The 14,083-nt window shown below is 48.2% G+C and overlaps 1 protein-coding gene across 5 annotated transcripts in view; it reads right to left on the reverse strand.

Annotated features, from left to right (window-relative positions):
* Nucleotides 1–14,083, reverse strand: part of PTPRA (protein tyrosine phosphatase receptor type A) — a 167,720-nt gene that overhangs the window by 3,548 nt on the left and 150,089 nt on the right. For all 5 annotated transcript variants that reach the window (XM_054542099.2, XM_009233422.3, XM_063720600.1 and 2 more), the window contains 7 exons: nucleotides 13,757–13,876; nucleotides 12,956–13,122; nucleotides 12,354–12,489; nucleotides 10,521–10,670; nucleotides 8,367–8,460; nucleotides 7,945–8,021; nucleotides 7,313–7,447 (listed from right to left, as the gene is read on the reverse strand). In XM_054542099.2, coding sequence (XP_054398074.1) covers nucleotides 7,313–7,447; nucleotides 7,945–8,021; nucleotides 8,367–8,460; nucleotides 10,521–10,670; nucleotides 12,354–12,489; nucleotides 12,956–13,122; nucleotides 13,757–13,876 — 879 coding nt within the window. The remainder of the gene's footprint in view (nucleotides 1–7,312; nucleotides 7,448–7,944; nucleotides 8,022–8,366; nucleotides 8,461–10,520; nucleotides 10,671–12,353; nucleotides 12,490–12,955; nucleotides 13,123–13,756; nucleotides 13,877–14,083) is intronic.

The raw sequence follows: 14,083 nt of genomic DNA on the forward strand, positions 1-14,083 counted from the left end.
AGCCATGGGCTTCACTACCGCCCAGGCCACAGTATCCTTTCTCCCTTTTACCTTTATCTCTTTGATCTGCAAGGTACCTTCAAGTTGCTAGCACTCGCCTTTCTGTCCTTGCTAGTGAGCAGGAGGTGGTCTACTGTCTGTCTTTGCTTGCACCTGGCTCACTTCCCTCTACAGCTCCTTGTGGGAGTGGCTGCGTCTCTTTTCATCTCTGTATTCCCCACACCTTGCACAATGCCTGGCACATGGTAGGCTCTCAGTATCTGGTAAATGAATTTGTTCAATGTCTGCAGAACAAGCCAAGGCATAAATACATAAATATAACATCACACAGTTATGCTGCCCATTTCTTTAGAGAATTTGGGGGTAAGATCTGAGTTTCTTCACTACTGGCAATTGAAAAATTCTCAACCATACATATAATGTCATTGAAAGATTTGGAAAAAAATTAAGTAGAAAAAGAAATTGTGAATAGTCTCACAGTCCAAATAAAATCATGATTATTAAAGTGGTGAATCAAGAACATGCCACGGACTAGTGCTTTTCCACCCATGTTCTCTAGGAGCCCTGGGGACGCCTCAGGGATCGGTGCCCTGGGCCTCTCTTCAACCAGAACAGCCAAAAAAAAAAAAAAAAAAAAAAATTCTCATTAAGGCTCACCTCCATCAGGCATTATATTAGTTTTTATGGCACTGGTGGGTGGAATGGATTTTGCTACCACAGTGCCTTCTCAACACTGCTTTACACAGTGTCTCAGCTGGGATGAAGACTGGGCCTTTAAAACCATCAGAACCATGAGGTCCCCATGGGTGTGAGAGCCACAGTGTGTGTGTGCTGGAGGAATTGAGCATGATCTCTAAGATAGAAATACATATCACGTCTAGGGACTAGGTATCAACACTAAAAGTCTCATTTTTTTTTTCTTTTTTGAGAGAGTCTTGTTCTGTCGCCCAGGCTGGAGTGCAGTGGCATGATCTTGACTTACTGCAACCTCCGCCTCCCAGTTTCAAGTGATTCTCCCACCCCAGACTCCCAAGTAGCTGGGACTACAAGTGTGCGCCACCATGCCTAGCTAATTTTTGTATTTTTAGTAGAGACAGGGTTTCACCATGTTGGCCAGGCTGGTCTCAAACTCTTGACCTCAGGTGATCCACCTGCCTCAGCCTCCCAAAGTGGTAGGATTATACAGGCGTGAGCCACCACATCTGATCAAAAGTCTCTAAATTTTGTATACATGGGTGGATTTTCTCTCAAGATCTCTGGAAGACCAGAGGATTTTTTTTTTTTTTTGAAATGGAGTTTCGCTCTTATTGCTCACGCTGGAGTGCAATGGCGTGATCTTGGCTCACTGCAACCTCCGCCTCCCGGGTTCAAGCAATTCTCCTGCCTCAGCCTCCCCAGTAGCTGGGATTACAGGCATGCACCACCATGCCCGCTAATTTTGTATTTTTAGTAGAGACAGGGTTTCTCCATGTTGGTCAGGCTGGTCTCGAACTCCCGACCTCAGGTGATCCACCCGCCTCGGCCTCCCAAAATGCTGGGATTACAGGCGTGAGCTGCTGCACCCGGCCTCAAAGAGGATTTTTAAGACAAAGAGTGACAACGATTTATATTTTCAAAAGGACCAGCAGCTGCCATTTGAAAAACTAAAAGTGGGTTAGGATGAGAGCAGGAGGACCAGTCGCCAGGCCACTGCAGACGAGGCCGCGCATATGAGTCATGCCCACAGTCCCATGGGCAAGCAGTGAGACGAGGGCTTGTTCAGATGACAGCAGTTATGCTGGAGAAAAGTGGGGAGGCTCTGCCCGTATCAGGACTCAGTGGCAGACTGGATGTGAGGGGTGAGGAGAGGGGAGTAAGGAAGGTAACTCCCGGATTTTAGACATGAGCAACTGGGCAGAAGGTGGTACTATTTATTTAGATGGCTAAGAGTGGGGTGGACTGGTGTCGGGGGAAGGAGGAAATCAGGAGCCCACATTGGGAAGGGGGACAGGTGATTGGGCTAGAGATGCAGATTGAGGATCCCTGGCATATGGGTTGTACTTAAAGCCATAGGACTGGCTGAGATCCTGAAGGGCTAGTGTGTCAAAAGAAAACAGAGTGGGCTAGTGCCTGAGTCTAGTATACTCCAATGTTTTAGAGGAGGAGGTCACAAAGAAATAACAAAGGAGCTGCCAGGTTAGTGAGTGGGGTGATGCTATGGAAGTAAGTGTTCTGAGGAAGAGGAGGGAGGCACTGACTCTTTCAAATGCTGCTGTAAAGACAAAAAAAAAAAAAAAAAAAATCAGAAAAGAGAAATGACCTTTGGATTTGGCAAGAGGACAGTCACTGGTGATCTTGACTAAAGCAGTCCCAGTGGGGCCAAGACTGGAAGGAACAGAGCGAAGAACTTGCAGGGAGAAAGCCAACTCTTTTTTTTTTTTTGAGACGGAGTCTCACTCCATCACCAGGCTGGAATGCAATGGCGCGATCTCGGCTCACTGCAACCTCCAACTCCCTGGTTCAAACGATTCTCTTGCCTCAGCCTCCCGAGTAGCTGGGATCACAGGCATGCGCCATCACGCCCAGCTAATTTTTGTATTTTTAGTAGAGATGGGGTTTTGCCATGTTGGCCAGCATGGTCTCGATCTCCTGACCTTGTGATCCACCCACCTTGGCCTCCCAAAGTGCTGGGATTACAGGTGTGAGCCACCGCACCTGGCCAAAAGCCAACTCTTTAAAGGAGTTTTGCTGGGAAGGAGTGCAGAGAAATAGGATAGTAGGTGGAAGGGAAAGTGAGATTAGCAGATTTTTTGTTTTTAAAAGATAGGAAATGTAACATGTATAGGCTGATGAGAGTAGTGGTTAGAGAGGGGAACTGCTGATGGAGGTGGGAGAGAAGATGGTTGTAACAGCAACATCCCTGAGCAGGCAGGAGGGAATGGGGCCAAGAGCACAGCGGACAGGTGGATTGAGAGATGCAGAAACCTTTTTCCACTGTAACAAGAGAGAAGAGAGTTGGTACAGATTTGAAGAGGCTGGTTGTTTGGGGGTGGGAGGATGACAGTGTTCTTGTCTGATTTCTTGAAGAAGAATGAGGCCAGGTCACAAGCTAAGGTGTGAGTATGATGGGACAGGCAAGAGCAGATGCTGGAGGTTTCAGGAAGAAAAGAAAGAGCAATAGCATTGCTAGATGGCACCAATTACCTCTATGAGATTTGTGGTCATGAGTTCAATGTGAGAGCATTTGGCACTGTTTTGTGTTTTTGCCCAGTGGTGTTTGCTATATCAGATAGAGGCATATAACTGGGTTTTACTAGAGAGCTTGCCATGAAAGTAAGAAAGCATGAGGGAATAAGGAAAGGTAATAATGACATACCACAAAAACTCAAATCAGAAAACTCAAACGCTCAAAAACACAAAAACAGGGTAAGGAGGAAGGTGAGGACATGTTCAGGGTGACTGATGTTGAGAAAGTGGAGGCATCAATGGCTCTAAGGACTTGATGAAGACAAAAATGACTGGAATAAAAGAATATTGAGGTGGGAGGAAGGAGGCAGTAAACAGGGCGGATGCCTTGTTGAGATTCCAACGGCGGTGCAGATACAGGGCAGATCGTGACTTGACCATCGATCGGATCAGGTGGCTGAGGAAGCTGAGAAATAGAAAGATTGAGGATAGATGGATCATCCACATGGTGACTGATGCCTCCAAAAGCAGAGTCAGGAACAGGGGCTCAAGAGGACCAGTAAGCCAGGTGTTAAAGTCATCAGTGGGTGAGGGACAGAAGATGGGGAATGGGGGTTCAAGACCAGTAGAAGAAAAGCTGGGGACTGGAGTTTCATCTCAGATTTGTGTGTTCAGGTTACGGCGTCTAGATAATAGCATCTTAAAGAAGTGAAACAAGGAAGGTTTTCTGTCTTTTCTCCTACTTTGTCTTTCCACCAGACAGCATGAAGTCTCATGTCTTATTTCTCTTATGAGGTCTAAGGCTGACATGGTGATGGGGACACACAGCTTTGTGGACACTAATGCTATCATGTTTCACTATGCTTTAAAGAAGCAGGATGAGGCCTAGGGTTGGGCTGACCCAGCATGGGAGTTCCTGGCACTGCTCTGTCTGCCCAGGCTGATGATGGTCCAAGCTGCAGCTGCTGACGGAACCCAGACATCCTGGTAGACCCTTTTGATTAAAATAGAGCAGGAGGAGGCCAGGCGCAATGGCTCATGCCTGTAATCTTAGCACTCTGGGAGGCTAAAGCGGGCTGATCACTTGGGGTCAGGAGTTTGAGACCAGCATGGCCAACATGATGAAACCCTGTCTCTACTATGAAAATTAGCTGGGCATGGTAGCGCATGCCTGTAATCCCAGCTACTCGGGAGGCTGAGGTGGGAGAATCACTTGAACCCTGGAGGCGGAGGTTGCAGCGAGCTGAGATTGTGCCACTGTACTCCAGTCTGGTGGACAGAGTGAGACTCCATCTCTAAAAAAAAAAAAAAAGCAGAAGGAGATAATTAAAAATTTTTAATTCCTTCGAGATTTTAATTTATAAGTACAGAATTTATATTTTGGGATTGGATTTTTTTTCTCTGGGAACTTAATATTGTAGGTGAGGATGGTAGTGTCACTGTATAAATGTAGGCACCTTTCATTGCATCATTTAGGCTTATTGCGTTAATTACCTCTGGGAGCTACACTTGACAACATGAATGGAACAGAAAGTGAACTTGGGGGACAGTGAGGCCTTGTAAAGAACATCACTAACATCCTGTTCCAATCCACTCAGAAGCTTCTGAGGGCAAGCACTACTGTCTGCTTCACTGGCCCTAGGAAGACAGAGCATAAGCTACAGTGGAAGTTAGAGGGAGAGGCCTCACTCAACAGGTAGGAGAATTTGTGTGCGCATGACTCTTCTCCCCACTGCCACACACATGAAATGCTTCCTGCCCCACTGCCCTTTACTCTCACTAGGTCCTTTTCAAGGATGGAAGAGCCTGCATCTGACTGGACAGAGGCAGAGATGTTCACTGGGCCACATTTTATCACAGGGCAGTGGGCCAAGATGGTCCTTGTGCTCGTGGTTCCAGCTCTTCGGCCTGCTCTTTGGTCCTGCCCATCACAGATCTGGAGGGTAGGGGTGCAGAAGGGACCACAGGTAGGGCCCTGGTCTGATCTGCAGGTTCCATCACGACTGATCAGAGAGGGCAGGGAACAGGCACCTAGCTCCTGAGAACACGGTGGCTCATTTCCTAAATGGCTTTTGTTACTCAGGTGTGTGCTTCCTTGAGTGCAAAGCCAAGCACCTTAACCAAACCTCCCACCTCATCAGTATTGTTATTAATGATGACGAAGACGCTGGGCGCAGTGGCTCACGCCTGTAATCCCAGCACTTTGGGAGGCTGCATCAGGCAGATAACCTGAGGTCAGGAGTTTGAGACAAGCCTGGCCAACATGGTGAAACCCCGTGCCTACAAAAATTAGCCAGGCATGATGGTGGGTGTCTTTAATCCCAGCTACTAGGGAGGCTGTGGCAGGAGAATTGCCAGAACCTGGGAGGCAGAGGTTGCAATGAGGCCATATTGTGCCACTGCACTCCAGCCTGGGCGATAGAGTGAGACTCCGTCTCAAAAAAAAAAAAAAAAAAAAAAAAAAGACGATGAAGACCTACAAAGTATGTCTGTTGATTAGGTACATGATACAAGTCTAGGAAGAATAGCTAATGAGTTAAATGACTGATTAAAATTGAAAAAAATGCCGGGCACGGTGGTTCAAACCTGTAATCCTAGCACTTTGGGTCAACTAGGTGGGTGGATTAATTGAGCCCAGGAGTTCAATAGCAGCCTGGGTAACATGGTGAAACCCCATCTCTACAAAAAAATACAAAAACTAGCCGGGCGTGGTGGCACGTGTCTTTAGTCCTAGCTACTTGGAGGGCTATGTGGGAGGATCACTTGAACCTGGGAGGTTGAGGCTGCAGTGAGCCAAGATCGTGCCACTGCACTCCAGCCTGGGTGACAAAGTGAGACCCTCTCTCAAACAAACAAACAAAACCAAAAAAAAAAAAACCCTGATGTAATGAAACATCAGGGTGAGCAAATATGTGTAAAGCCTTGTACCAAAGTTAACACAAGTACAGATGGGGAACAACTAGTGACTTGGGACAACTAATGTAAAACATACTTTGTATTTTAAATGTTTGACTATAAATTCAATGAGTCATGAGTGGGTGCCATCCTTAATTCCTCCTCACTTCACCCTTTCTGGGACAGCACCCTCTCACCACCCGAGTCCAGGCCACCAGCATTACTGCCACAGCTTCCCCATTTCTAATGAGTCCTTCTCACTGCTGCCAGAGGGATTTTTTAAAAAACACAATGGGATGTTGTCAACGGCTCTTCAATTGCTTTAGGAAGACCAAACTCTTCACTGTGGCTTAGAAGGAATTTTCTCACCAGGCCTTGCTAGCTTCTCTCCAGGCCCATTCTCTAGATTCTCATCCCTGCTAAGTGACACTCCAGACATAATGAACCGCTCATTTGCTGCAATGTGCAACCTCAACAGAAATAATTTTTAAAAGAATAAGCATTGTCAGAACACAGACTGGGTCCCCCCATAATGTGGGGGGTGAGGGAGATATCCCTGAAATTGAATGTGCTTAGTAGAGGCTGTATGATTCTGACTCAGGAACAATATTAGGAGGTTTCCTATACTGAGAGGAAGTTGACCTAGGGGACTGCTAGGGTCCCTTTTTAGTATGAGTTTCCGGACAACTCTGCTTTTTAATAGACCTGAGGGCTTTTTTCTTTAAAAGATTTCCTTATTACTGAATATTAGACTATAAGTTTCTCGTTTGTATAATTTCTCAAATTCTACTGCTTTATTTTATGTAGTCAGCAATGAGGCAATCCCTTCTTAGGGACACTCATATTGGGTCCACCTCAGAACCTTGACCTAGTTGCCCTGCCTGGGGCATTGGGAAGGAGAGGGTGCCCCGCCTGGGGCACTGTGCAAAGGCTAGGCTATGGGGACTGTATTCAGGAGAAAGTGAAAGGATGTGAGCTGTCTGGGAATAACCTGGAGGCTCAGATCACATTGCTTTTCCAGTCTTGGGAGAAGCTAATGACTGCTTAGACACCAACTGGCTGGGCAATCCTGGAAATGCATATGTATTTATATACCTTTAAGTATGTACTTATACTACGCAAACATACTGTTTGGACCGTATAAGTCAAAGACAAGGTCCAAACACCTTCTTGCCTTCCCAATGTCCCCATTTACACACACACCTTTTCATGCTGTCTCTGTCTCTCACCACCCAGGACCTTTTGAGCTCACCTGGCCTCTCTCCTCCAGTTCTGTTAGCATCACGATAGAGCAGGATTTCCACTCCCAGATCATTCGCCAGAAGTCCTCAATTGTGTGGAGAAGAGGGCCCTGGCTGGCGATATAGGAGTCCTTCTGCCGGTAGCCCTGCACAGGCCAGGTTAATTGCAAGGGTGGGATGGTTTAATCAGAGAGGGACTAGTGGAGAAGACAGGCCACTAGAAGGGAATGGGGACTGCTTGGAGGCAAACTCAACCCATACAGAGCTCCCCTGTGGCCAAGGACGAAACCCTATCCAACAAGCTGGTTGCTTTCTATAAGAGACAGGGAAGTGGAACAGGGATTAGAGCTAGGATGAAGAGGGCAGGAATGGGAAAGATCAGAGGGAAGCCAGGTTCCTCTTGGTTGTGGTCTGCTCTGTGAACTTTTTCTTCCAGGTATTATACTGCTGCATGCCATCTGTTTTCCCCCACCTTCTGCTCTATGGAGCTGGACAGACCTAATGCACAGGGTGAGTATCAATTCACTATTTGTTGACTGATTCAAACATGATCCTCCCCAGCAGGTATGGGAGGGAGGCACTGCAAGTGCTGGCTGAATCTCCATAGGGTGTTGGGGGCTCAAGGGTCACACCCACCACTTACATCAATAAAGGATGCGTTCACATAGTCTGTATTCTCTTCGCCCCGCTTAACTGGAATGATCACTCTGTTGAATTCATCTGTAAGAAGGATAGCGGCTTATGGCTAGCCAATATCATTTGTCTTCTCCCTCTCCTTACATTGCTCCCACCTCAGGCCCTGGGCAGACAGAATCCCAGCTGGGCAAGGACATGTCTGTTCCTAGCTCATTAGGGAGAAAGCCTTTGGCTTTTACGTTCTTTTATATCCAGAAGCCACTAAGGTGCAACAAAAGGCAATGCCATGTTGTTAACTGGGTGCAACAAGAGGCAACGCCATGGTTCTTGTCTACACGCCAATCATTAACTAGTACCTGAGAAGTGGAAGGGGTGGAGGGAATTGAGGGATGGGGCAATAAGGCTTTGGAGTGGAGGGAGAGCTCTTACATGGAATGATCTGTAAAACACGGTTCTTCTTCATGTTGGCTGGAAGGTTTCCAGTTCGCATCTTGTCATTCTGGATTTTGATTGATGTTAACTTCTGAATTGGGAAGGGCAGGGGAAACATTACTGATCCCAGTAACTGAACTTGACAAGATTATGCCTGTCACTTGGCCTGCACCTCCAGGCCACTCTGGCTCCATACTGCTCTTCTCACCAGGGCCCTGACCTCTGTTCCCATATGTTCTTGTTGGAACCCCGAAGCCAAGAGACTGTTTGGGAAATGCTACCTTCCAGGCTCCTGTGGACTCTCCTGAGATTCTCCTGGCTTGGAATTTTGTGATCCTGGAGCAAGGGATTCCAGCATCGTAGGAGGGAGTGTGTCCACTCTGCAGTTCCACCCCCAGAGGCTGCCTAAGGCTCTTCAAAAAAACTTATTCAGAATTGCATCCTCCCTTCTCCTGATCGAGGCTCCTTCTTGACATTTGCTACTCTAAGTGTAGCCCATACACCAGCAGTGTTGGCTTATCTTATTAGAAATGCAGAATCTCAAGCTGGGCATGGTGGCTCATGCCTGTAATCCCAGCACTTTGGGAGACCAAGGTGGGCAATCAACTGAGGTTAGGAGTTTGAGACCCGCCTGGCCAACATGGTGAAACTCTGTCTTTACTAAAAATTAGCTGGGGGTAGTGGCACGTGCCTGTAGACCCAGCTACTTAGGAGGCTGAGACAGAAGAATCCCTTGAACCCGGGAGGCAGAGGTTGCAGTGAGCTGAGATTGCGCCATTGCACCCCAGCCCGGGTGACAAGAGTGAAACTCCATCTCAAAAAAAAAAAAAAAGACATGCAGAATCTCAAGCTTTAACTCATACCTGCTGAATCAGAACCTATATCTTTTTTTTTTTTTTTTTTTTTTGAGACAGAGTCTTGCTCTGTCACCCAGGCTGGAGTGCAGTGGCACAATCTCAGCTCACTGCAATCTCTGCCTCCTGGGTTCAAGTGATTCTCCTGCCTCAGCCTCCCAAGTAGCTGGGATTACAGGCATGTGCCACCATGCCTGGCTAATTTTTGTACTTTTAGTAGTGATGGGGTTCCACCATGTTGGCCAGGCTGGTCTTGAACTCCTGACCTCAGGTGATCTGCCTGACTTGGCCTCCCAAAGTGCTGGGATTACAGGCATGAGCCACCGTGCCTGGCAGAACCCACATCTTGACAGGATCCCAAAGAAATCTGTGCACATGCTATATCTGAGAAGAACTTCTCTAAGTGGTCCTCCCCACCCCAACCCAGAATCTCCTGCTTCTCAGAAAGCACTTTTTTTTTTTTTTGAGATGGAGTCTCGCTCTGTCGCCCAGGCTGGAGTGTAGTGGCACGATTTCGGCTCACTGCAACCTCTGCCTTCCGGGTTCAAGCAATTCTCTCACCTCAGCCTCCTGAGTAGCTGGGACTACAGGCGTGTGCCATCATGCCCGGCTACTTTTTGTATTTTTAGTAGAGACGGGGTTTCACCATATTGGCCAGGCTGGTCTCGAACTCCTGACCTCATGATCCACCTGTCTCAGCCTCCCGAAGTGCTGGGATTACAGGCGTGAGCCACTGTGCCCAGCCTGGGAAAGCACTTTTACTGATGACAGTGTGACATATGCCTTAGGTGGTGTTGAGAACCATTGTCTAGTGGCATATAGAAGCCATCAGTGATCTAAGGTCCAGAAGCCAAATCTGGCCTGCTGCCTGCTGCCTGCAAATAAAGTTTTATAAAACAGCCACACTCATTATATTTACCTATTGGTTACGGCTGCCTTTGTGTTACAAAGACAGCACTAAGTAGCTGGATAGAAACCATGTGGCCTGCAAAGCCTAAAATATTTATTATCTGGCTCTTACACAAAAAACTGCTCTTGCTGTGTATCATAATCACCTCGGAGGGCTAGGGGCCTTAAAATACTGTTGCCTGCTTCTCCCTACTCAAACACAACCAAAGTGATTCCAACGTGCAGGATGAGTCGAGAATTACTAGAGTACGAGTAAAGGACCATCTCCTTAACCACTGGCATGCCTCACAAGGGGATTCACTGTTGGCAAATGCACAGTCAGGCGTCCCATGTTCCCCAGATTACAAGGATCCTTCAGTCTGAAGGAGGTTATCCAGCTCCAACTCACCTTAAACTCCTCCTCTAATCCATTGTTGCTGGTCCCTGGGATTTTGTTGTAAATTTTCTGCAGGTGGGTTTCTAGAGAGGTCACTTCCAGTTCTGTATCTCCATAGAGATAATGCTCCAGAAGGGCTTGGTATATGAAGACATACTGCATCTGAAACATGAATGACACACAAGTTCTTGGTTACATACAACATAGCTCTCATGCCAGATCACCCGCTCCTACCCCCACTTCACTCCAGTCCATTCCTCCTTTGATCCTAGCAGGAATAAAAGGACTCCCTCTTATTATCCCAATTTAGTGAAGTGGGACTTGAAATGCAGGAGTCCCTGTGGGGGTGCTTTACTTGGGAAGAAGGGTCCAGGTCTATCTTGGGGGTGGTGGACGCCTGGAGAGAAGGACAAACTCAATTCCTGCTCATTCTGAGAGTGCAGATTTAATAGTCTGAAGGGGCTGTCAGAAACTGGAGACACCCAAAGCCCGTGATAGTCTGGTCCCTGCCTCCCTCCTGGTGCTATGCCCCAACTGCAGAGCCAACCTCACTGCTGCTCCCAGATGTGGCCGAGCTTCATCATGTCTCTGGGCACTGGCTCTTTCAGCTGCCTGTTCCCTAATCCTTGAAGTCCAGTAACCTGTCATCTGCCTTCCTGACTCTCCCAGGCATGAAACCACAACCTCCTCTGTGCTCAATTTCTTTGAATACATAATTTATAAGAGCCCTTCATCACATGAAAGGGGCTAGCCCCTCCACACCTGTGGGCGTTTCTCGTCAGATGGGACGAGAGACTGAGCAAAGAAAGAAGACACAGAGACAAAGTATAGAGAAAGAACAGCGGGCCAGGGGACCGGTGCTCAGCATACGGAGGACATGCACCAGCACTGGTCTCTGAGCTCCCTCAGTATTTATTGATCACTATCTCTACCATCTCGGTGAAGAGGATGTGGCAGGACTATAGGGTAATGGTGGGCAGAGGGTCAGCAGAAAAACATGTGAGCAAAGGACTGTGTGTCATAAATAAGTTTAAGGAAAGGTGTGCTGTGCCTTGATGTGCACGTAGGCCAGATTTATGTCTGACTTTACACAAACATCTCAGTGCAGTAAACAGCAGTATTGCCACCAGCATACCTCACCTCCAGCCATAAGGCGGTTTTCTCCTATCTCAGTAAATAGAATGTATGATCGGGTTTTACACCAAGACATTCCATTCCCAGGGACGAGCAGGAGACAGATGCCTTCCTCTTATCTTAACTGCAAAGAGGCCTTCCTCTTTCACTAATCCTCCTCAGCACAGACCCTTTATGGGTGTCGGGCTGGGGGACGGTCAGGTCTTTCCCTTCCCACGAGGCCGTATCTCAGGCTGTCTCAGTGGGGAGAAACCTTGGATGACACTCAGGCTTTCTTGGGCAGAGGTCCCTGAGGCCTTCCGCAGTGCATTGTGTCCCTGGGTGCTCGAGACTGGAGAATGGCGATGACTTTTACCAAGCATACTGCCTGCAAACACATTTTTAACAAAGCACATCCTGCACAGCCCTAAATCCATTAAACCTTGAGCCAATACAGCATATGTTTCTGCGAGCACAGGGTTGGGGCTAGGGTTACAGATTAACAGCATCTCAAGGCAGAAGAATTTTTCTTAGTACAGAACAAAATGGAGTTTCTTGTGTCTTCCTTTTTCTACATAGACACAGTAACAGTGTGATCTATCTTTCTTTCCCCCACAATCACACTCTATAGTAATCATTTACAATAACCTGTGAGACTGAGTGAATCCTCAATGTAGGCAGATGTTTTAGCCCTGGAACCCCCCACCCTCACCTGACCCACAGATCACTCACATCCGTTTGCACCATCTGGCAGCGCTGTGCCCGGATCCGGCTCACAAAGCCATACACGTCCACCTTCCGTTCTGTATGCATCATGTCCAGCATGGCATCAATGACGACAAAGGTACCTGTACGCCCTACACCTGCACTGTAGCCAGAGAGCAAGGGGTTATAGGGATGGCCGGCCTGCCTTGTGGGAGCAGATAGGGAGGGGCAACACAGGCGAGGGCTCTTCCTTCAGGGTCTAAATCCTAATTCTGAATGGGGTAGAGCTGGGACTCTCCAGGAGCCAAGAACTCCAGTACGTCCTGAATCCTGACCTCCAGCTAGAAGGGTCCAAAGGCTGCAAAAATACATGGCCAGCACTTGACCCAGTCTTTTGGCTTCATAGCAGGGTCTCCCAACTCCTAATCTTGGAGGACTGCCCTACCCTACTTCCTCGTCATATTCTCCACCCTGCACTAGAACTTGGAGTCTCTGGCTGTTGCGCTGGTGCCCCAGTAGGTCATCTACTCTGTACCAGCCTCCTCAGCCAGGGCCCTTGTGCTGTTCCCCTGCTCTGGCCATGGGGGCAAAATGTGGGGGTGGGGGGACAAGGGTCAGGCCACACTGACCTGCAGTGGACCACGATGGCCCCTGCGTACTGAGGGTTACAGGCCTTCACCTTCTTGAGGAACTTGAGCATGCCGATCGGGGTAAAAGGCACCCCAAAGTCTGGCCAGCTGGTAAAGTGGAACTGAGTGATGAGGCGCTGTGGCTTTCTGTTGCTCATGTCGCCCACCTGTGAAGTGAGGAGATCCTGTGTGTTGGCCCTGATACCCAAGGGTGGGCAGTACCAGGGGAGGGAAGGTGACAGCTGTGGTTGTCAGTGACAATGGAAAAGTAAGTGTACCCAGGGGAGTTAGTTAACCACAGACACAAGGTCTCACAACTAGTCAGTGGCAGGGTCAGAACTACAATGCAGTGCTCCCAGCTAAGTCCTCTTTTCGCAGTACCACACTGCCCCTTGGCTGAAGGTGACCTTTGCTCAGGTCTCCAGGGTTGCCTGGAGGGCCAGGGGCAGGCCCATCACATCCTTGACGTCAGGAGTCTTTGGAGTAGGAAAGGAGGAGAAAGGTGAGTCAAGCACCTAGGAGACTGCACTGCCTTCTCACGCTCCCTTTCCACAGTGCTTGGTCATATCTAAATGATCAGACTTCATCTCAACAGGTAATTTTTCACCAGTCATGAAAATACTGCTCCTTTAGCTTTGACAGACAAGTTCCCCTGAGCCCAGATCTCTGGTTTCAGAATTCATATACTGCATACTGAGCAACTTCTGACCACCCTGAGTACAGGGGGATGATCCAGCCTGTTCCCTCTTAGTGGTCAGCAGATCCAACATAAGAACTGAGAAAGGACAGAGGAGATAGTACCTGCTGGATGCAGAACTTCCGTACTGTGTAGTCCACCAGGACAGTCACATCCTCTACAGACACCCGAATATTCCCATAGGTCCAGCAGCCTTGGTCTGGCCAGTACTGGGCGCACTTGCACTGGAAAGAAAAAGACATACATTCCCTGACCTTAGACCTCCTGCCCAGGGCAGATGCAAAGGGTCTGGAAGGAAGAGCCCACAAAGCCCAGATTAAAGTCCCCCAGAGGGCCCTTTGACCTCTTCTCTATCTCAGGCAGTTGCACACTTACTTATTCAAATTTGCCCTTTTCTCAAGTTCCTTAGCCGCCATCCTATTGAGCACAGT

The sequence above is a fragment of the Pongo abelii genome, chromosome 21 (genome assembly GCF_028885655.2).
Source record: "Pongo abelii isolate AG06213 chromosome 21, NHGRI_mPonAbe1-v2.0_pri, whole genome shotgun sequence".
Classification (NCBI taxonomy): domain Eukaryota; kingdom Metazoa; phylum Chordata; class Mammalia; order Primates; family Hominidae; genus Pongo; species Pongo abelii.